Consider the following 24,399-nt stretch of genomic DNA (forward strand, 5'->3'; position numbering starts at 1 on the left):
TCAGTCACATATAAATATTTTCCCGGGACTGAGTACGTGCACACTCCTCACTGCGTGTTTCTTAAGCAACCATACCTCGACCCGGTTCTCGATGTATCTCTGTAGCGTTCAGACACTCTGCTCCTCCAGTCAAAGTCAGGTGTGTGCTTCTTTCGCAGGGGCTTCTTGCGGCTTCCTCCACACCGGAGTACAATGTCCGGCTCCGGGTCACGGAGCCTATTACTTCCCGCCGTTTTCTCGCCACTTGCAGGAGGGGCTTTGCTCGTACCCTGGAAGCCACTGGGTACGAAATATTTTCCAAAGGTCCGAAATCAACACAGCTCGCGCTGAAGACGAAAATTGAGTAAAGCCACAAACTCCGTGCTCTCGTTTCAGTGCTCTTTATTCGTGAAGAATAACAGCCCACCAGTCGCCATGACGCGTTTCACCTCAGCCGAGGCTTGATCACATGTCATGTAGAGAAGAAAGGAAGTGACATAAATAGTGTAATTGATCACATGATCAGTAGTACATCCTATTTAAATTAAAGTGATATTCACCAATTCATAAAAATATATATATATATATATATATATATATATATATATATATATATATATATATATATATATATATATATATATATATATTTTTATATATATATTTTTTTTAACCCAGCATGGTCCACATAAAGGTCTCCGGGTACTCTATGGCGGTGCAAACGAAGTGCGGCAGGACCAAGCCGCTTTTTAATCGTATTCCGTTTCCCCGTGGGGCAGTTATCTTCGTGCACTCCCAGGCTACACCACAATATCCACAGTCAGTTTTGATGATTAATTCGATTTATTTTACAGCAAGCCAGCATCATCTTACGCGTTTCGGTCTCTACAGGAACTTGTTCACAGGACTAGTAATCAGATTTTTTTAACTTAATTTAAATAAAGTGCACACACAAATTGACATCACTTCCTGTTTCCTTCACAGGGTCTTCTGGGACATGTAGTTCACGGCAAATTTACATTTATCGGTTACTCTGCATCGTTCCATACAGTCAATTATCCTTTGTTTAACAACGATTATCACCATACATGCCCTCTAGTGGGCGTGACCTATCTATTCATTTGTTATAATGCTATGTGCAAAATTCAATTCTATGTTTTCTAATGCAGTTTCTATCATCTTGTGCTGTCAAGAGGACTTGACCTCCATTTCCTGAGTTTTTTGCTTTTTCTTTTTGCATATCAGTATACAAAAAAAACTAATCATATTGTCACTGCTTGTTCAAATTATGCCCTCCAGTGGGCCTTATGGTGCAATATCCAAGGTCACTTGTCTTATATATCTTTGTTATACGGAAATTATACCAGTCTGTGCCCAAATTGTATCTAGTTCCCCCCCTGTGTACTAAGGTCAAAGAAAGTGCTAAATAATAACAATGTTAGTGAGAAAAAATAAAAAATTCCTTTTAAAATCCTAAAGAGGTCAGTCCTCTACGTTCCATAATTCAATTCCGACTGAGAACATTTTTTTGACTGTTCAAAGGTGGTAATGTAATTCTTCATTCTGGTTTAATCCATGCGGGCTCAGGGTACGGAAGTTCATGATATGTTTTGATTCTTTCTGCCTCATGATCCTTTCACGATCCCCCCCTCTGGGGTGTGTTCCAACACTTTCTAGGGCATAAAATTTCTAGGGCATAAAATTTGAAATCCTTCCAGTTGCCTCCATGCTCCTTCTCCATATGTTTGGCAACTGCGTTGCTCCTGTCAGTGTTTATGGTAGCACGAACATGCTCCCACGTATTTGAGAGAACACGGGCACTCAATGATGTAGATGACGAATTGGCTTTTACAGTTGATAAGTTGTTGAATTTTCCATTTTCCTTTATTGGCCATTGTGATTTCTTTGGTGTTTTGAGCAATGCAGCACACTTTACAATTTGAACATTTGTAGAAGCCCTTCGGTTTTAACCGAGTTTCATGTTTCTTTTGTTATTGAAAATGGCTGTGAATTAACTGGTCCCTTAAGTTCCTTGCTCTTCTATAGGTTATGTTTGGATGGTCTCCTACAATTCCTGATATTGTTGAATCCATGTGCAGTATGTGCCAATTCTTTCTTAGGGAATGTGTAGTAATGAATCTTATTTTTTTGTCATCAGTTGAGGCCACTTGTTTCTCTTGTAATAGTTCTGTTTTGTTCACTGATTAATAGTTCTGTTCTGTTCACTGACAGGGTTCGATTCAGAGCAACTTTAACGCTTGCAGGGTTGTATTTTCGTTTCTCAAATCTCGCTGATGCTTGTTTCTGCAGGTTCATCCAGTCTTCCTCCCTTGAGCAAATTCTCTTTATTCTGAGGAACTCCCCATAAGGAATATTCTTAATTAGACTGGATTGATGGAAACTTGGAGTATGAAATTCCACATTCGTGGCTGTACTTTTGCGGTGCAGCGTCGTATGTACCTGATTGTTTTCGATGAAGATTTCGGTGTTCAGAAACACCACTCTTTGATCCCTAATTTCATATGTAAATTTGAGACCGAAGTCAGACTCATTCAACTTTTTGAAGTAATGTTCAAATTCTTCCTTTGTTCCTTCCCAAATCAGTAGCAGATCGTCAATATATCTTAACCATGCTGTGGTTTTGGCTACGAAATGGTCATTTTCATGATTCCACGCCCAGGTTTGCTCCCATAATCCCATAGTTAGGCACGCGTACGATGGACTAGAGGAAAAACCCATGGCGGTTCCTTTAGATTGGCGATAGATTTCTTCCCCGAACGTAAATACATTTTGTTCCAGACACAATGCGATCATTTCCGGAAGCATATCGTTGTGGTCAGAGAATTGGATATTTCTGTCCTTCAGAAAATGTTTGCATGCCTTTAATCCTACTTTACTCTGGATGTTTGAATATAACGATTTCACATCCATTGTGATCAGTTTGTATGTGGATTGCCACAGAGTTTCCTGCAGTCGTCTCAGCAGTTCGCCCGTGTCTTAAATGTATGAAGTTAGTCCTTTCACATATGGTAGTAGGAATACATATAAGTAATTCGCCACTGGTTCTAACAGTGCCCCTTTAGGCAAGATTATCGGTCTCCCTGGTTGTTTAGTGAGGTGTTTATGAATTTTCGGAAGAAAGTAAATTGTTGCCATCTTCGGATAAGGAGTTTTTAAATATTCACATTCATCTTCATCGATTAGGTTCAATTTGAGCCAATTGTCAAGTTTCACATCCAGTTCTTCCTACCATCTTGTCATAGGGTTAGATTTTAGTTTTTCATAATATTCCTTATTGCGAAGTTGGGAGTGTGCATCTCGCATGTATGCATCTTTATCCAGGATGATGACATTTCCTCCCTTGCCAGCCATTTTTATTTCAATGGTATCATCTTTTTTTAAATTGTTCAAAGCATTACGTTCTTCACTCGTGAGGTTGTCTTTTTTATTTAGTGTTTTCAATTGATAAAGATCCTTTATTACGCACTCATGAAACATATCAATGGTTACCTGAAGATAATCCTACACAGTGCTGGTATAGTACCTAGGTGTGCTATTTACAAGAAGTGGCTCGGAGTTTGGGTTAATCCATGTACTCCAGTGCTCATATCTCTATTGTGGGCGTGATTCTAGGGATTCGCTGCACAACACCCTCCTGTAAGAGGAAAATACGACAGTTAGTGCACATGAAATCACATACCTGTGAGAGCAGGAAACGCAAAGTAGGAGTGTATAGTATAATAGCTTTTCATGGATGGTCATTGAATAAAACAGTATATGTCACTGAGTGTCCTAACAGTTGTAAAACCAATTCACAAGGCCTGCAGTAGTGACGTTTAAAAACAGGGGTGGTTGTGGTATTTACATTATTACAAGTGACTAAACAGTTCCTCATCCTGGTTCAGGACATATGGAAATTTTGTACCAGCCAGGGGGATAAATCGTGACTCCCGTTTGCGGAGCGAGGCAATGCGATTGCCTCCTCTGGGTTTGGGGCTGACCGTGTCCAGTCCAATAAATCTGGCTTTGGTCCAGTCTGCCTCATGTTCCCTTGAAAAGGGCCTAGCTGTGCTGTAGCTGTGGTCACTGTTCGTGATGGCGCGCCAATGCTCTAAGATGTGCTTTTTGACTGCAAAGGTGGTGGACCCTATGTACCAAAGGCCACATGGGCAGACAATGGCGTATACAACAAACTCTGTATTACAGTTAATCAGTTGTGGTATCCTCCATTTGGTTTTAGTCCTCGCAAGGATGGTTTCAGTGACATTGCTAGTATATTTACAGGCCTTAGAGTTTCCGCATTTGCGGAACCCTTTGGTTTGCTGTAACCAGTTATTTTTGTTGGTATGGAGGTGACTTTGTACCAACATGTCCCTGAGTGATGTATTTCTCTCGTATGTGATGGATGGTGTAACTCCTACCACATTACGTAAAATGGGGTCTTGTCTGAGGATGTCCCATCTGTTTTTGAGGATGTTACGGATCTGGTTTGACTGACTACAGAATTTGGTGATAAATCTGGTGTGTTTTCTCTTTGCCTGCTGTTTCCTACTCTTGGTTCTGCTCTCTTCAAGGATCTCCTCTCTACATTTGGTTTCTACTTTGGTTTCTGCTTGGTGTAGAGCCTTTTTTGAGTATCCTCTGTCTTTAAACCTTTGTTTCATTTCCTGTTTTGTTTGTGTAAATGATTCTTCAGAGCTACCATTTCGTTTGGCTCTGAGAAATTCACTATATGGGATTCCCCTTCTGAAACTTGGAGGGTGTGCATTGGTGGAGTTAACGGAAGGAGTTCCCTGACTTTTTTTGCAGAAAGATAACTTATTCTCCCTTTTTCTACAGTGAGTCTCACATCTCGAAATTCAACAGAAGTTTGGCTGTAGTGTCTAGTGAATCTCAGGTTAACATCATTACAATTCAAACAGTCAATAAACACATTGAGGTCACTTTAAGATCCTTTCCACACAAAGAAAACATAATCTATGTATCATAGCCACTTGGAAACATTACAAGCCCATTTTTCAGTTTGTTCATTCCAGAGCACCTGCTTCTCCCACCCGCCTACCATGAGGTTGGCATAGCTGGGGGCGAAGCAAATGTTAATGGAAGTGCCCTGCAGTTGTTTAAAGTGCACATTTTCAAACATAAATATATTTCCCCTGAGACACATAGATATTATTTCAAGCAGCATGCTGGTATGTTGTAGGTATTCAACTTTACGGTTTCTAAGAAAGAACTGACAAGCTTTCAGTTTGTCTGCATGTCGTATGCTTGTGTAGAGTGCCTCTACGCCTAGACATACCAGCCAATCGCCTTCGCCCATTTTGATGTCTTTGATCTTGTACAAAAAATCTGTCGTGTCACGTAAGTAGGATTTCAGGTCTTTGACATAAGGGAACAAAAAGTGGTCTATATATGTGCTAGTATTTTCCATCAAGCTGTTCTTTGAGGATACTATGGGTCGCCCGGGTGGATTGGTGTCACTTTTGTTGACCTTCGGTAGAAGGTATAGGGTGGGTGTGGTTGGCGTAACGTTAGTGAGGAATTGTTTCTCATCCCAGCAGAGGAGACCTTGCTCATGCCATTTGGCTAATTGCTCATGATATTAGTTTTTTAGGGTGGCAAGGTATTTCCTGTCTACTCTGTTGTAACATGTCTTGTCATTAAGTTGGCGGCATGCCTCCTTGACGGTATCACGATATTCCCCCCTTTGTCTGAAGGTTTTATAACTATGTTGCTGTCTTTCTGGAGTTTATTAACTGCTCCCCCCTGTTCCTTCAAAAGGTTACTTTTGCTGTTATTTTTCCCTAGGAGTGTAAGCAGATCACAAGCTACTAGATCGCTGAATACGTCTATATTGTCTCTGGGTAATATGGGTACGTATTTGGATTTGCCTATGAAGTCAGTGAGTGGTGCTTTGTCCGTCTCTACGCCTAAGAGGGTTGTGATGTCAGCTGTATGTGTGGGATTAAGGGGGTCTAGAGCGATGTTGGAGATTGTGAGAGGTGTCTGTTGGGCTAGGCCAGTCATGGTTTGTAGTGCTGGGACGTCCCTGATAGCTATGCTTAAATCCTCATCATTGGTGCGATTAGTGTGTGTCCCCGTGTTTCCTTCCCTAGATGCATGTAATTAGCACAATTTAAGTTTGCGTTCAAACTTAGAGATTGACTCTCACTTGTGCATAATCTAGGCCTTTGTCGGGACAGAAGGATAAACCTAATTCCAATACACTTTTTTCTACATCAGACAAAACTCTGTTACTCAGATTCATTACTGTGAGTTTTTGAATGTCGTTCTCCATTACTGGTTTCTTGCTTTATGGTGTCTGGTACCCATGCCAGTGGATCTTGTGTTGGTGGCGCCTGATGTTTCTTTTACGGTTCTGTCTGCGCTTTCTTGCCTTTTCCCTTTGGGCCGGCCTCCGATCGAATGTTCTTTCTCTTTCTGTATTAGGAGATGTTCCCGGAAAAAAGACTGTTGTTTGAGACTGCCCGATGCTGTGCTGTCCACTGAGTCTTGGTCCGAACTCACGTCTGTGATAGATTAGTCTTTGCTCAGTTCCAGCGTTTTCAGAGCTTTGTCTTTCCTTAGCTCCATTCTCACTTTGTCATATTTTTCGGCAAAAGTTAATATGCGTCCGGCAGCATAGTCCCTCTCGTCGCGCAAGAATATCCTTTGTGTTCTGGCCACAACATCCTTTTCAAAAGCTTGCATTTTGTCCTCCACCGACTTGATTAATTTGCCAACTTCTTGCTGTTCCTTTAGTTTTTTTAGGTCATCCAGGATCTCATGTATCTGTGCAAGCAACGATTTCTGTTTCTCCCACGCATTAACAATCAGTATTTCCGTCAGGCGCCTTGAACACGCAGTGGTGTTTTCCACCCAGTCCTGCAGCACTTTCGGTTTCGGATTTGCTAGCGTGGGGGTGATGAAGATGCGTAGTCCTCTTGGGATCCGGTTTACTTCTAAATAATTTTGTAGGGAAGTGGCCTCCCAACACCTACTAATTTGTACTGCGCCGCAAGCGTTCTAGAGTATTTCCTTTCTGGCGTAAGCTAGATGTGGTCACTCTGGTCTCCGTGTTCCCCGATGGCTGGGGAAATCGTTGTGTCCTTGTAAATATTGCCTTTGCTGATGCCTCATGTCCTCTGAGGTACTCATCTGCCATGATTTCTTCGGATTCGTTGTTATTTGTTCAGTGCTTGATGAGCACTTGGTGTTGTCACAATCAACCTCACATCTAGAGCCGCCTGGCTCATGTGCACTCTGAATGGCTACACAGTTGGTCGGCGTATTAGAATGGGACAGGTCAGGCGGACGTACTGATGTGCTTCACACCACTTCCCACGTCTCCCAATAGTTTTTCCGACCCGGTACAGGCAGGAGTGAGACAGCCACCAAGGAGACGTGCCGCGATCACAGCCAAGCTTTCCTCAGTGTCAGTCCTTTGTAATGTAAACCGGCAACTCCGGTTCAACTCGGTCATACTGCTGTGTATGGGCCATCCGGCGGGTACTCCTGGCGAGTAGGAAACCAAATACAGAGTGGGCGGAAACATATATATTAATATACAGTAGAGGATCACTCTGGATGTGCACCTCCCACACCACAAAGAAAACACCTCAAACAATCACAGCCACTGGCTCACATCACAATGGCAAAAACCACAAAACTCAATACATCACCTGATGTATACACTGCCCACTTCTGGACGGGGAAAGTCTTCACACAGCCGGGCATCAGAGCTCAGCAATCAGGGTTCAATCCAAGATAGATACATCTGCCCTCGCTCGGAATCCAAACTCCCAACAGACCAGTGGAGGCTCCCCTTCTTAATACAAATCCGAACATAACGAAGCTTCTAGCAAGCCTCACCCCCTCGTTCACATGAGAACCCATACCAGTCTTCTCCAAGGCCACGGCATCGGTTGATCAGGCCTTTGCTATGGCTTCGAGAAGAACCATGTACATTCCTCTGATAAGAACCGGTTTTCTCTAGTCAGTAAAGTGTGAAAAACAGGACGAAGAGCAAAACATGCCCTCCCCACTTTGCAGCTACGTGCAAGCACAGAAACTAGCTTCAGTCATGTTAGTTAGGCCATGCACAAAGAAAGGCCCAAAGCAAGATAGAATTAAAAAGAAAGATGACATGAAAGCATGTCAAAGCTAAGCACTGCCATAAAGCAAGGTAAAGTCAGAAAACAGAATGACATTAAACCATGTCAAAGCCAATAGTTAGAACTCATAATTCTCACCAGTGCACAATACAATACACATTTCTGCACATCTGTACTCCTTCAAATGCACATCCCACATGCTCTGCTCTTGGCAAGACTGTTCCACTCTGTTTAACAGCTCTCACTGAAAGACAGCAAGATTAAATGACAGAAAAGAAGCATACATATGCAGTACCATCCAACATTAAGGGTAGGGTAAAATAAAGCACTAAAGTCAGTTAAAATGGGGGTGGTTGAGGGTCATCATATGGTGCCAAAATCACAATAGTGGCTCTTTCATTGCCGTTATAGAGTCATAATTCGATTGTTCTTGTTTGCAGCCTGTAAACATAGAAGGAAGAAAATCATTAACAAGTCAATCAATTCAATAGGAATTTCTCTGGACACATAGAAACCACAGACCACTATGTAAGGTTATTTTATTTATTACAAAACCAAAAATAACTGGACAGAAATTGAGTCAGTGCCACATGGACAAAACAATGAACTCAATGAAAGGAATGCAGAAGATCAAAAAGGCATGAGTCCAAATTTCCTTGCATTGAGGGTTGATGAATAGAAAGCATCAATCCATCCCTACACTAATGCTAACGTGGCATTCCTACTTAAGCATCCTTCAGGGAAAGAGATAGAAAGGTGTCAGCATGTGGGGTCTTCCTAAGAAGTCTCTTCACCATCAATGATTTGAATATCATAAAGCTATTGAGACAGAGCTCATTCTGAGATGTTCCCTCTCCAAAGACAGAGAAGGAGTGGGCTGCTTTCCCTACTTGCAACATCCCAATATTACAGGTATCTTCCCAAGAATCCTTGCGGGTCACACCATCCGCTCTCACCACCTTCTCATAGGACGGAGGTGTTCCTGAACAATAACATTGTGATCTTGATTCCCAGGCCTTCTCTGGTGTGAAAATACAACAGTTCTCCTTATCGGCCTTAGCTCACGATGTATCCTCTTCTCTCCTTGCCTAACTACTAAAACAAAGACATTAGTCCACTCCCAAAGGCACTTCTTCCACCTGCAACACAAATGTGAGAAAGAACGAAATCCACAGCACACATAAAATTCAAACTGTTAGTTTTAAAGCGAGAGCTTCCAGGGAATTTTAATTCCGTCCTACAAGATCCAGCTAACATAAGAGAAATGGTGTATGAACTTAATGAAATTGCATAGAAAATAAGGCACGTTCAGTTAATATTCCTACCTACATATAAAATTACATGAATAACAAGCATATGTAATAATGAATGTTGTCCGTTGCACAACACAAATTTCTACACGTTAGTGTTTTCTGGTATTTACATTTGCTTTCCACATAAACTCTTCACGTTTACTATTCAATGTTCTACATAAATCACGTTTTATGTTATTACTTCGAGCAATCCAAGGCTCCCTCAGGGTATGGGGGTTGGAGGGGCAAGGCAGATACATGGGTTGAGCACAGGCTCACAACTCAAAATGCACGCATCATCTGCAATAATCGTTTGTCCAGTCAGATACGTACTTTTATGAAAAAAATAAGTATTTATTTTTACCACTATCAACACAAAGGGAAAGATGATATTCAAAAAACAACTTCCACAGTCCAACCTGAGGTCAGGGATCTAGGGATTTCTTTAGCAGTGTCCTTTGTCTCACTCCCCTCATCACTCTAGCGATGGTAGTCATTCTCCATTCAATATAGGCAACATCCAGTGTATGCCCCACTAGTAGTCAGAGCCTGACATAAAGTCAAAAGTGCTGAAGCGCTTTCTAGCAAGCAAGTTCCCCTGGGACAGACTGGCCTGAAATCAGTCTTACCCACACCTGCTGGATTGGAGTGACTGGAGTTCCTGAGTGCGCCCACTCCACTGGCACTGGATCAGCAGCGGCTGGTTTAGGTGAGTTTACTGCACGCAGCCCAGGAATGCTGCGCTAGGCAGTCCTCAAGTTCCTGACACGATCATGAAGCCGCAGTGACCAGAGGTTTTTAATGGTTCCTCCAGGTTGTGTAAGTTCTTTGATTCGCCCCACGGTGAGTGGGGAGTGAGGTAGTGTGGCGTTCCTGATCCTCCATCATGGGTCAGGTCCGCAGGGGTCCCCAAAGTGGCCTCTCTCCTCCAATGATGATCCCCACCAGGTCACACTTATGGCTTGGTCCTGGTAGCCCCCTGTAGTGTCACCTTCTCTCCACTGCACATGGGTTTTGATCTGTTTGTCATAGCATATTGCTTCACGGTGGCCCCTTCTGGCATTCAGGGTTGCAGGTCATTGCAGCGCATGGGTTACGACTCATTCAGGATGGCAATCTTTTCATGGCTGCCCCTTCTAGCATTTGGGGTCACCGGTTCCGTACTGCACAAGGGTGATGACTCAATCATGGATCACTTTATATCGGGCTTTGCCTGGCATACTTTGTCCTGCACATGGGTATCAACTGGATTGGTGCAGCAGTCATCTACTCACACCGCGCTAAAGGAGTTCACTCAACAGGATTCCCCTCTGGACCTCACTCACTCCAACACTCTCCTCTTCCTCATAGGGAAGACTGGTCTTGGCAAGAAGGTAGGCCCTGGTGCCATAGCCGCAAGGCAGTTGGTTTTGGATTCACTGGGTGATGTCCCCTCACTCAGCTGGGCGACTAGCAGGTCTTGCCCCCCAGTTCCGGCCACTTGCAGAAGTCTTGCAGAGCTTCTCCAAGTCATTCAGCTTGACTGGCTGTTTGAAAGTTGACAATTTTGGGGGTCTCAAGCTCCCTTTCCTATAGTCCATTTCCAGACACCAAATGTGATTTGGAGTATGAGTCTTTGAAGTTTATGTTGGAGGTCTACTTTCTTTAGAAGTGCCCACTCCTCTGCCCTCTCTTCCTCTTGAAAGCAGTTCTGTCCAGAAGGAGCAACTGCAAAGCTGATAGCCCCACAACACAGGCCATGGAAGTGACTAGATTTCACGTCTGGATGTTAGCCATAGTTTTATGTGTATCAAATGGTTAGCACAGGGCCTCAGTCCTACTCTTTATGATTCTTTTATCAGCCTCATCTCCTTCCTAAAAATGTACCCAGGCCCCTTTCTTGGGACATCTCTCTGAGTCAAATGGTTCACTTCGGTGTATACTGGGGGGAACCTGGCTCTCCCTTCTGATGTGTCTGACCCAGTTTGCAGAAATGCAGCAATACACAAATCTGTCTGGTAGGGATTCCTCTACCTCCTCTCCTCATGCTTCACCGTGCAGCCTGGGTCTCCCAAAATGGAATCCAGAGTCTTCCATGTGTTGGTATAATTTACAGGAAGATATACATCCAGCACATGCACATAGATTATACACACTTCACAGCACTATATCCTTCATGTATTGTATTGTACCCCTTGCAGGTACACAAACACCCAGGACATGCATATAACATGCACACACTGCACGGTACTGCATGATCTCTGTATTGTACCATTCGCTGGCACACATACACCCAGCACATGTACTCTACCCATGTACTGGGCATCTCTACACACCAATTGATGTAGACCAAGGGTGAGCTAAGCACACCGCAGAGGAAGCAGAGGAACTTTAAATGAGTGAGTCTGTAGACCTCACCCCAGTGACACAGGTTAAGAAGGATCTGCTTATTACTACACTGTATGCTTGCGTTGCTTACCTCCTGGAAAAGGCGGTAGCCATTCACCCAGTCCAACAAGACTGCAATCCATGTGACAGGCCTATGTCATGGTCACATACATGGTACGTGTTTGTCTATGATATCAAAAACCAGTATTTGGAATCCAGAAATCAGTACCGTTGAGGCACTTGGGGCAGGGATGCATGTCCATTAAAATGCATAGGACATTTCCATTCCAACAAGCTCCAAAAACTACTGAGTATCCCTGGCAGAGGTTTGGGTGATTTGTCTTTATTATTTTACAGGTACAATGGTGCCCACAACAGTTGTACTTCCTCAGGGGTACTGCATGTATGTATGGATATGAATGTGAATGAAAGGCCTTATATCATGGATCTCAATCTTGAGAAAGGCAGCAAACACCATAGAGGGCCATAAGAACGGCTGAAACATGTTGATTAAATGGACAAGGAAGCTGTTATAACCCCTACAACCTCACAGAGCCAGATTCATAAAGGTAAACTTAGACCTGAAGTCTAAGCTTAGATGTGAAGTCTAAGGGCCCAATTCACAAAGGTAAACTTAGGCCTCAGTTTACCTTTGTGAATTGAGACCTTAGTCTTCAGATTTAAACTTAGTCTTCAGGTCTAAGCTTCCCTTTGTGAATAGGGCCCTTAGTTTTTACTATTCCACAGTAAAAAAAAATCCCCAAATGATTAATAGAGGATGGGTTTTACTGGAAGGGATTTTTAATATTGCTCAGATCCCTGACCTCATCAAGAAGTGAGCCAACCACGACCACCAAAGTGCTCTTGATCACATCAATTAGCCCATCCACCCACCTAACTCACTGTTGGTGGATGAGACAACTCTACGATGAAGCAAGAGACCTAGGTTAGTGTATGAGGGTCCCTCTTCATTTTTTTAATTGAAGACCTGACACACATGAATCAATATGATTGAATCCCTGACCACAGATAATCTCCCAGGAATCTCCACATTTCTTTAATATAACCTCAGGTAACCTTTTTTATTATTATTTGTGTTTTCGCACACATGAGGTTGTCGGAGGTGTATTGCGTGACTAATGCATTTTAGAGCGGTGATGCGGATACAAGCTCCAAAATGCCTTGGAGTAACCCCTGATGTGTGATACTTGGCAAGGCTGTAATATCATATACTTATCACATATGTCTCCAATCTCCCTTGCAGCTTTTGGGTACCAGTTGGTTGAAAAGCACAATCACATTAAAAAAACGAATATACTTATCCAGTATGGTGTGACAGACGTCGGATTATCTGAATAATATATGTAGAGAATAAATCTAAAGACAAGTCCTTTGTCTACCTCTTCTGAAAATGACTCACCAAGGGCACCAACTCCTTTATGTAAACACTGGTCTATTTCAGCTAGTAAGGGATAGACAAAACCTAAAAACTTAGCACAAGACAAGGTCTTTGAAGACGTGTACGAGTGAATGAGCTGGATCCAACACTATTGCAGGGCAAAATATGGAGAAATTTTGAATTTTGTTCCGAGGACATCTTCAATGGCGGCTGGTTTCAGCTTTTAAAATGGTCATACCTGCTGGTTGCCGAGCACACAGCCCCAGCCACATCTGGTCCTCCTTCCACCGACCTGGATGTTCTATCCATTTAGCGGACACCCACCATCCAGGGCCAGGCAGCAGAATGGTGTCAGGAAACATGTTACACGTTCTTGTTACACGTTCTTGACGGATGAGTGTCATGGCAGGGTAACAAAAGTGGAAACGGTGCTCACCTACCAGGTCGTCAGCTTGGCACCTAGAAGAGACATTCCACACAGATGCCAAACGATACGGGTGCCTCAATTATTCTGTCTCCTAATATTGTTCCAAACAGGAAGCTCCTGTCAGGTGATACTATGGGAAGTATGTAAGGATTGAATGGCTGTGCATCTCAACGCTTTTGTGTATCCATCCTGGCCGGTTTGCCAGACCTTTTAGCTCACTTTTTGTCCCTGTTCTTTTATCCTGTTTTTCATGGTTCTAACTGGCGGTTTGTTTCCTGTGCCCCAAGTTCTGCCTTGTCTGGTTCCTCCAGTTAATATTGTTTTCTTTTGGGGATTGACTACACTATATGATTTCATATTCATCATTTATTCATTGGTGTTTTTCTAATCCAGCTTTTACCCCTCTGGCTTGATGAACATTTATATCTGTTTATAGTCACAGGGGCTTATAGAAGGGGGTCGTCCCTACCTCAGGGAACCAAGGAGGCTCTCTAAGGAATGTCCAAAGCATCCAGCCCTTAACAAATGCATTTGTTTAATCCACTCCTCGGACAGAATAGCCTAGAATAGTTGAAGAGAAGACTACCTGCCCCCTGCCCTGAAGAAGTATTGTCTGCCTGACAGAGGCATGCTGCAGTGACTAGTGAATCTTAGTCTTTTCCTGGGCCCATTGGAAACCGAAGTCTTGGAGCTCCCAGTGAAGCATACCTCCCCTTGAACCTCTCTCCTGCTCCTGGAGTGTGCTGAAGGTACAGAGTGCACAGTTGGCAGTCTGGACGAAAAAGAATGAATATTTCTTTTGATTTCCCTTTTGGTATTTCCATCCTATGACTGGGAGTGCATAAGACAATGTGGGCAAATGGTGGTGCTGCAGCAGGGAAATACAGAGACAACTGGAACTCAATAACATGCTCTTTTTCACTAAAGAAACTGTTGGGGGAGGGGAATATTGTTTCCTTCCGGTGGCAAAAGCCAGTGCATGGATTTCCCCATGACTGTTTTGTGAAAATCAGAGTTCTGCACAAAAATGATTACTTTTCACAAATAAGCCCGACCTTTTTTGTTATATCATTTGTACTGTACTTTAGATTTCCTTCATGTTTGTGGAATTTTACTTAATAAATCCATATCTTTGTAAGTAACATGATGAGGGCCTTTTCATTTCTTCATTGTCTTAACTATACTGTTTTATTTAGTAGTTGCACGTGTACCACATACATTTGTCTGAGCAAATATTTGCTGCTTGATTCCATCTACCATTATTGATTGTTCAACGAAACCAGTTTTCCTATTAAGTGTCAAATTGTTTGGATTTTGTATGAGCTCAGGTGTAGCTCACATTAAGACTGTGTCCTCTCTCCCCACAGCTAACACTCCGATATTCTACAACGGAAAATGCCTAAATAATATTAGTCATCAGATGCACTATATTGAAATCCAAGAACTCTGAAGTAGAAAATGTATTACTTTGGTGACTCCCATCATAATATCACTCAAAGTACTTTAGTCAATAATCATTTGGTGAAAACAAACATTTAACTCCATATTTGAAATAAGCGACATGACAACATTAATGAAGAACACATAAACTAAGAAATCCCATCAGGCAACTAATGAACTCCAAACTAAATCCACTCAGGAGCACCCTCCAACTCATGCCCCATCAACTCTTCAATCTCAGAAACAACAAGCTCAGCCATCACCTCAGCACCTACAGCCACACTTCACGATGCATGGAAACACGTAGGCATTTGACCCCCCACCTCTGGGAACCTTCAGGGAACCCCAGCTAGCTACAGCATTACCATCACACTGCCCTTCTCCCATCACCCACCAAAATCCAGGCGAAGGCAATCAACTTCTCACACACAGATCATCTGGAATGAAACAAACTGCTGGACCGATTCCAATCGGGCTTCAGAAGCAACCACAGCACCTAGACAGTCTTGATCGCTGCAACAGACATCCGAGCCCTACTTGACAGAGGAGAATCAGCTGCCCTTATCCTCCTGGATATCTCCACAGCCTTCAACGTAGTCTCCTACCAAACACTCATCAATGGACTACGCCAGATTGGAACCACAGACGATGCGCTCAGTTGGATGGCATCCTTCCTCACAGAATGCACCCAGAGAAACTACCTCTCTCCCTTCACCTCCCAACCCAAGCACACCATCTACGGAGTGCCCCAATGGTCATCCCTCAGCCCAACCCTCTTAAACATTAACATGACTCCATTCGCAGGCATTGTCAGATTGCAGGACATCAACATAATTTCCTACGCTTACACTCAGCTCTCACTCTCAGCGGACCCCACATTGACCAAGACCAACTGCCAAAACATGCATGATGAAGGTTGAGACATGGATGAAAGACAACTGCCTGAAACTCAACATAATCAAAATGGAAGTTCTGATCTTCGGCAGGATCGACTTCTGGTGGCCAGCGAAGGTCAGACCTATCCCCACGCTGAAAGACCATATTGCAACCTCGCCATCATCCTGGACAGTAAACATCAGGTCAACACCGTCTCAGCCTGCTTCGCACAAACCCCTTGCTCTGCAAAATTTTCAGATGGGTTCACATTAGCGCAAGGGAAACTGTGACACAGGCTCTTATCACCAGCCAACTTGACTACTGAAGAGCACTCTAAGCCGAGACCACCACCAAACTCATGTAAAGACTCTAGACAATCCAGAATTCAGCAGCCAGACTGCTCTTCAACCTGCCCAGGAGGACACACATCACCTAGCACCTAAAAGAACTCCAATCAATCAACCAATCAATGCATTTGTAAAGCGCGCTACTCACCCATGAGGATCTCAAGGTGCTGGGAGGGGGAGGGGGAGTGCTGCTATTGCTCGCATAGCCAGATCTGGAGAAGTCTCCTGAAGGTCAGCAGGTCTTGCGTCTGCCGAAGGTGGATGGTCAGGGTTTTCCATGTCTTGGCGGCGAGGTGGGAGAAAGACTTGCCGCCGGCGGTCGCTCGTCGGATGCGGGGGACGGTGGCGAGGGCGAGGTCAGCAGAGCGAAGCTGGCGGTTCGGGGTGTAGAAGGTGAGTCGGTCATTGAGGTATGCTGGTCCGGTGTTGTGGAGTGCTTTGTGAGCGTGGGTGAGGAGCTTGAAGGTGATCCTCTTCTTGACGGGTATCAAGTGCAGGTCTCTCAGGTGGGATCTGATGTGGCTGTGGCGGAGGATGTTGAGGATGAGTCGTGTGGAGGCATTATGTATGCGTTGTAGTAGTTTATGGAGTTTGGCCGAGGTTCCCGCGTAGAGGGCGTTGCCATAGTCCAGTCTGCTGCTGATGAGGGCATGGGTGACCGTCCTTCTGGTTCCGGTGGAGATCCATCCGTAGATCTTATGGAGCATGCAGAGGGTGTTGAAGCAGGAGGAGGAGATGGTGTTGACTTGCTGGGTCATTGACAGCAAAGAGTCCAGGATGAACCCCAGATTGCGAGCACGGTCAGTGGGCGTTGGTGCAGCTCCCAGTGTGGCTGGCCACCAGGAGTCGTCCCAGGCGGAGGGCGTGGAGCTGAGGATGAGGACCTCTGTCTTGTCCGAATTCAGTTTCAGGCAGCTGTTCTTCATCCATACGGCGCACGGCCTTCATTCCTTTGTGGAGGTTGGTTTAGGTGGGGGTGGGGGCTTTGGTGAGGGAGAAGATCAGCTGTCTGTCATCGGCGTATGAGATGATGTTGAGGTCGTGTGATCGGATGATGTTGGCGAGCGGTGCCATGTAGATGTTGAAGAGTGTCGGACTGAGGGACGATCCTTGGGGTACGCAGCAGATGATCTGGGTGTCTTAAGATCAGAAAGGTAGGGAGGCGGATACTCCGAGTTCAGCCGGTGAGGAAGGAGGTGGTCCAGTCCAGGGCTTTGTCGCAGATCCCTGCGTTGTGGAGGCGTGTGCGTAGGGTGTGGTGGAAGACGGTGTTGAATGCGGCCGAAAGGTCCAGGAGGATGAGGGCTGCGGTTTCTCCGTTGTCCAGCAGGGTCTTTATGTCGTTGGTGGTGGCGATGAGGGCTGTTTTGGTACTCCGGTTGCCGCGGAATCCGGATTGGGGTGGGTCCAGGATGATGTTCTCTTCGAGGAAGGCAGTCAGTTGCCTGTTGACAATCTTCTCGATTACTTTTGCCAGGAACAGGAGTAGGGATATGGGCCGGAAGTTCTTGAGGTCCTTAGGGTCCGCCTTGGGTTCCTTGAGTAAGGCGTTGATCTCGGCGTGCTTCCAGCTCTCTGGGAAAGTGGCGGTCTCAAAGGAGTTGTTGATGATCTTGCGGAGATGGGATGCGATGGTGAAGCTTGCTTTGTTGAAAATGTGGTGCGGGCAGGGGTCTGATGGTGAGCCGGAGTGGATGGTATTCATGATTTTGATGGTGTTGGTGTCGTTGACGTGGGTCCAGGAGAGTAGGGGGTCGGTGTGGCTCGGGGGAGGTGAGTCTGAGGTATTGATGGCAGCCGGGTTGGCCTGGTTGTTGAAGCTGTCGTGGATGTCTGTGTTCTTGCAGTGGAAGAAGTTGGCTATGGCCATGTTGGGTGCAGAGGAAGGGTTCATCCAGGTCTCCATCAGGAAGGTGACGTCCGGGGAGGAAGAGTCGAGTAGGTCCCAGAGTTCGATGGCGTGCTTGCGGGCGGAGTAGGTGTTGAGTATGCATCTGAGGTGGTTGCATCTTACCCTGGGGGGCGAGGTGGCGGCTTCTGGGCTGGTGAATCTGCAGCTCCGCAGGAGAAGGGTCCTTGGGTGCGCTTCGGGTTGGCCTGGAAGCAGGTGTATGATCAGCCAGCGTTGAGTGCGTGGAGGGTGCTGGTGTCATAGTGGCGGCAGGCGGCGTGGCATTTGCGGGGGCCAGGGGGACTGGTGCTGGGCGCGATTCAGGCGCAACATGCACAGACGGATGCAGACGGGCTTGCCTTAGGCATGCCTTTGGTGCGCCGGCGGCTTGGCCGCACTGCGGCTGCCATAAGAAGTGGAGGTGGAAGGGAGGAGCACCTGGGAGATGGGAGCAATTGAGCGAGGGAGGCAGGGCCGCAGGGTATGCAGTGGTGGGAGAGGAGAAGGCAGAAACACTAGAAGGGCTAAAGGGGAAAAACTTATAACGAAATCAAAGGGGTAGTAGAAAACAGACTGCAACAGTGATACAACAGATACAGATGCAGTAACAGAATACAGCAGACAGAATACAATACAAATACAGATACAAAAATACAAACAAAGGAATAGAGCGAGCAGACAGATACTTACGGCTCACCTCTGGGCCACCAGGGATAAGGCGCAGGAGGGAGCCTGCGGGTGGAGGAGGGCCTCAATTTCTCAGCAGCAGCGAGATCTGGGTGCAGGGACACGGGCGCAACACGTGGAGCTGTGCAGCATGGGGAGCGACCTGCCTGGAACAGGGTCAGTGGCTCCCTGTCCAGAAGAGATGAAATTTCAAGCTTCTGACCCATGCCTACAAAGCCCTCCACAACCAAGGACCAGCCTACTTGAGTCACTGCCTGATCTTCCACCAACCAACCAGAAACCCCCACTCCACACAGCTCGCCTTCGCTCAGACACCATGTATCTGCTGCAGCCGCTCTGCTCCTTCTGCCACCTCGCTGCCAAAGCCTTGATCACCATCCCCCTCCACCTCCGCACTGCACCCTCGTTGAACCACTTCAGAAAGGGACTCAAGACCTGGCTCTTTGACTGATACCTGCAGCACAGCACCCAGGTACCCCTGGGGTAATTAGTCACACTATGCTAATACTACTAGAACTAATGTTAAAAAGTATGGGAGAGAAAAAGTAAAGGTGAGAATGTGTCCAGATGAAAACAGTTGAATATGCACAGATCAACCTTTTTTTAAATGGTAGATATTGATCCCAGAGAGCTAAATAAAGTTCACACATTTGTTTGCAAAACGGAAGAGCGTATGCCGTTCTTGTGCCAAGTCATCCTGCTAGGATACAGTACTAGGCTGTAAAACTTTAGCATCAAATATGTTACCCTGACTGCCATCATGTGACCATAATGGGACATTACCAAGGACTAAACAAGAGCCAGGGGTGTTGTCCGCTGTGAATTTTCGGTACAGGTAAACCATCTCTTGCAAGCCTGTGGGTAAAGTTAATAGTAGGGAAGGTTTTTTATGCATGAAGTGAGGTTGTGACGTTTAGGAGGCTGAAATTTGGCAAAAATGTTTTGCAGTGCATCCCACCATGTAGACATAATCAGCTCACTCTTAGGAGTTCAGGCATTACTTCGAATCTAATTTAGAGTTTGGCAGACAGTTACTCCATCACAAACGTGACAGATATCCCTTTTGCCTTATTACATGTGCCATGGGATATAATGCACTTGTAAAAAGGCTTACAGCACATGCAGTATTTGTGGATTCACATACATTCATGATCGTGTTCTAGATGCCAAGCCTATCTATATGAAGAGCCCATCTGATAATGCCACAGATACATTCCAAAATCTGTGCATCCCGTCCCTGCCTGAGGAAATCTTCAATAAACCGAAATGCTTCGTAAAATCAGAAATCCTCTACAGAAATCCTCTCTCTCTCTCTCTCTCTCTCTCTCTCTTCCTCTCCCTCTCTTTCCCCCCCCCCCGCCCCACCCCCCCAATCTGGTGTGTGACACCACCTGGTTTGATTCCAGCCGACTAGCTCCATTATTAATTGCTGTGCTGTTCAGAGAGTTGGTTGTTCTTTTCTGAAGGTCTGTTTGCTGTACCACTGGTCTCTAGGATCATCATTTTATATAGAAATCAGGTTCATTGACTTGCATTCATTATGAATATTTGAAGAAAAGCAATCATCCCATAAGACATGCTGGCATTCTTGGTAACCTGCTTCAATCATTATACCTCAATGTCTAGGGACAACTCTTAACGCAGTCTGGCACAAAGATCTGGAAACTGCTCTTTTTTATTATGGAAAGATTATCATACAATAGTGTTCAAATGCAAACAGAGATAGACGTGCTCTACCCTCCAATAAGTTAGAAGTCTTTTACTGCTTTAGCTATTAGATGGCACTGCTTCTATTTGTTCCTTGTTTTTTACATTTAAAAGTTCTTTATACTTTAAAAAAATATTTTAAGTTAAATGTTAATGTTTAATGTTAATATAATAAATAATATACATTGTTTCGACACTGTTCACTTAATTAAAAATTAAAAAAATTATATTCTTTAACACATTAAATTTAAAATAATTTAAAAAAAAAGTTTGATAAAAACATTCCCACCCACTGTAAAAAAAGATATTATTACGTATTTAAAATTATCAAAAGGGATTTAGTGAAATATTGGTAATTTAATTGTTTTAAATTTTTTTTTAACATGAAATAAGATGTAATTATAGATTTAAATAATTAACATTATTTATTTTATTTTAATATTAGTACCTAAGGGGTTTGAAGACCTTACCCCCATTATTTCCCATAGGAGGATGTTGCAGTGCTTGTGAGAGGTCATGGGAAGTGCTGGACATACAACTGGTTTTGGTCTTTTTTTGGTTGTAGTATGTATAGAAGGTCAGTTTGTGAATAGCAATGGGCTTACTCTTTTGGGGTAGGTGCATGTCCCTCCCTGAAGGACTCTTTCACCCCTCCTTGCTCCTACCGTCCCATTGGATTTTAGTTTATTAAATCTTAAAAAGAATAATTAAAATGTTAAATATTTAAATTAATTAAATATTGAATTAAAATATAAGTTACTACTGCTGTAACGATTTTTATTTTGCTCTTTAAAATAAATATATAAAGGTAATTTACATTCATATTAAACATAAAAATAAGTTACAATTTTTTTAATTTAATACCCTTTCCAATTTTCCCTACACATTACCATTGGGGGGGATATCTACCTCAGTGGTGGGGAACACCGCCATTATGTTAAAAATCCCTTGTACTAACTTTATTTTGAATCAAATTTGAATTATTTAAACATATTTTATTAAATTAAAATTATTTTGTAAAGGGTTTAAAAAATCCCGCCTAAAGTAAAAACAAATTGTATTCACTTATTATTTATTAAAAATGACAAAATTATATATAGAATTGTAATGTAACTAATTATAAAAAAAGTTACATTTCATTTTACATTAATTAATTTTACATTAAAAACATTAAACTATTTTATCACTCAAATTATTGTGGGGCATCTTAGGAAAAAGGATCAGTACCTCCAAGACAGATCCAAGTGGTCCCATTGCTGCCCCAGAAGCCAGCACAGCTGTTTGTAATTGTTACATGCTATGTTTCAGTGCTTATGAGTACATGCTGTTCAGCTTTCGCTTGGGTACAACCTATATGCCCTGTAACCAATATATTCCTGTTTAAAAGAAGAATATGGGAGTCAGGTATTGCATCCTGTCGCAATCTGAGTGTGACCCATGGTTTTAGCATAAAATACTTGTGTCCTATTTACAATTTTGGCAAACATGACAGAAAATTAAAGCAAAAAGCCTTAAAGACACAGTTAATGTATGTATTTAAATAGGTAAAGTATGCATGCAGATCATTTTCACAAATAAAGAAATTAAATGCAGCTGTTTTATAATTCCATTAGGCTGTATAATTCTATTACCTATCATTCCATCACAACTCGTCTATATAAATTGTAACTTCACGTGGTAAGGAATATTCCAATGAGAACCCCTAAAGTGGTTGCTCAAGGACAAAAGTTTATCAAATTTGCAAAGCGTGAAGAGGCAGAAACCTGTCTGGAGTAATTTGTTCCATTTAATGGAGATGTGGCCATATAGGATGTAAGAGGAGACTGATTTGCCTAGAGAGCTGATGTAGTTTTGTAAGCACAAATCCTGCAGGATGAAACATTATAAGAACATTGTACATCTATAGTATAACCCCAGTAACCAGCATGGTGTATGCTTATCACACATTATGGTTTTGACTTAGAAATCATATGTGATGGGCGTATACAAACACGGAGATGTGTTTTTTGTGTCTGGGGGCTTGTGCTGAGACTCACGTATGTGGAGAAGAATGAAGCAGTAATGCTAGATTGCTTTTTCTTGTATTTATATAGGGACATATTCTAGCCATCTGGCTTGTGTGTTCTCCTTTTAGCATGAAGGGGAACCCATAGGAGTATAAGTAATTTTCTGGCATAAGGGCAGAATGAGCACAAAGGGCCTGAATTGGATCTCGGCGGTCGCGTTACTCCGTCACAACGGTGAGGGATATCCCGTCTGCTGAAATATAAATCCCAGTATATCTTATGGGGTTTATATTTCTGCAGACGGGATATCCTTCACTGTTGCGACGAAGTAACCCTTCCACCAAGATCTAAATCAGGCCCAAAGTGGTAGAGTGTACTTCCACATGGATATCAACATACTTCAAATAGTGTATAGTAGAAAGTATTCTAACATCTTCTGGATTTGTGTTATGCAACAAACTATAACTCAAAAAATTCAGCTTTAAACAAGTGTATTGAATTGAAAATATTCTAGTTGTCCAGTATTTGAAAGTCATAGGGGTATTTTTTATCAGTTTGAGAATAATATGAAATATTTTAAAATACGAAATGCATTCATGGAGTTGGTAAAATATTTAGCTATTTTGTAAACAAATGCCCTCCCCTATAAAATACATAGCATCCTCCCCCCGGGCCCTGGCTCACCCCAGAATTTTTTTAAATAAAAGTGTGGGAGCCTGTACTTTAAAAAGAAATGTAAGTGAATTTGTGGATCCACAGTGAATTTGCTGTGAAATGTAAAAAAAGAAACAGTTTTTGGTCCGGGGAGGGGGAGGATTGAAGCGTGGGGAGCGGGAGGATTGAAGCGTATGGCGTATGGAGGCAGTGAGGGAGGCACAGGGATCCCCCCCCACAAACACTACAGTGACTGCTTCCATCCCAGCACCATCTTGTTTAGTTGTGCACACCTATTTAGTGGTCCAGAAATACCAGTTTAAGTGCTTCCCCACCCCAGTAATACAACTAGAATACAGTCTTGGGACTGCTAATTGGAACCAGTTAATTAAATCACACTTGAAATGTATCAACTGGAATAGCCAGGGCCGGACTGGCTACCGGGCGTTTTGGTGTGCTGCAAAGCTGGGGCTGATTTTATTGCAGTGGGGGGTGATTTTGTTGATGGGGACCTGCTTGTGTTTCTAAATAAACAAAGCAAAATGAATGGGTTTAAGCACACGCAGGTCCCCATCAACGAAATCAGCCACTAGCTTGGCAGCACACCAAAACACCCGGTAGCCAGTCCGGCCCTGGGAATAGCGGTCCTGAGTGGCACCTTGCTTTATGAGACTGAAGACCATCAATGTTAGGAACAATGCAATTAAGAGCTCAGAGTGGATTAGCAGGGGTTACTTAATGTTTCCATGCCTGTTTGAAGCAGATAACTACTTCCTCTTTACCTATATTTAAAATACCTCTGGATTTGTGGCTGCTAATTTGTAAATTGTCCAGAATAATTTTCACTTTGTTTGAGTAATATTTGCTGTTTTTGTTGCAGGATGGAAGGTTAACATTTTTTGCAGGAAACCAAACAGTAGAGCTTCCTTTTGTGAACTTCATGAAAAGGCGCGGTGCCACTTTTCTAAATGCCTACACCAACTCTCCGGTTTGCTGCCCATCCCGAGCAGGTATGCTTACACCAGGTGTATGTTTATTTGTATTACTTCAAGGATCGTAGTTCAAATACATAGTTCTGTTTCCTTGTGGTATTACTAGTATTTACAAGTGTAGTTATGGTGCTTCTTGTATACTCAAAACATTCTCAATATGCATCTCTATAATGTTTCTGTGCTACCATTGGTACAATAATAGGCTCATTTGTAGTTGGGTC

General features: G+C 43.5%; 1 protein-coding gene across 1 annotated transcript in view; it reads left to right on the top strand.

Moving 5' to 3' along the window:
- The window catches only part of ARSK (arylsulfatase family member K), a 674,705-nt gene that overhangs the window by 73,310 nt on the left and 576,996 nt on the right, over window positions 1-24,399 (top strand). The window contains exon 2 of the mRNA XM_086960926.1: window positions 24,067-24,196. Within this exon, the coding sequence (XP_086817052.1) occupies window positions 24,067-24,196 (130 nt within the window). The remainder of the gene's footprint in view (window positions 1-24,066; window positions 24,197-24,399) is intronic.

Source organism: Lissotriton vulgaris, chromosome 3_1 (assembly GCF_964263255.1).
Source record: "Lissotriton vulgaris chromosome 3_1, aLisVul1.2, whole genome shotgun sequence".
NCBI classification, from domain to species: domain Eukaryota; kingdom Metazoa; phylum Chordata; class Amphibia; order Caudata; family Salamandridae; genus Lissotriton; species Lissotriton vulgaris.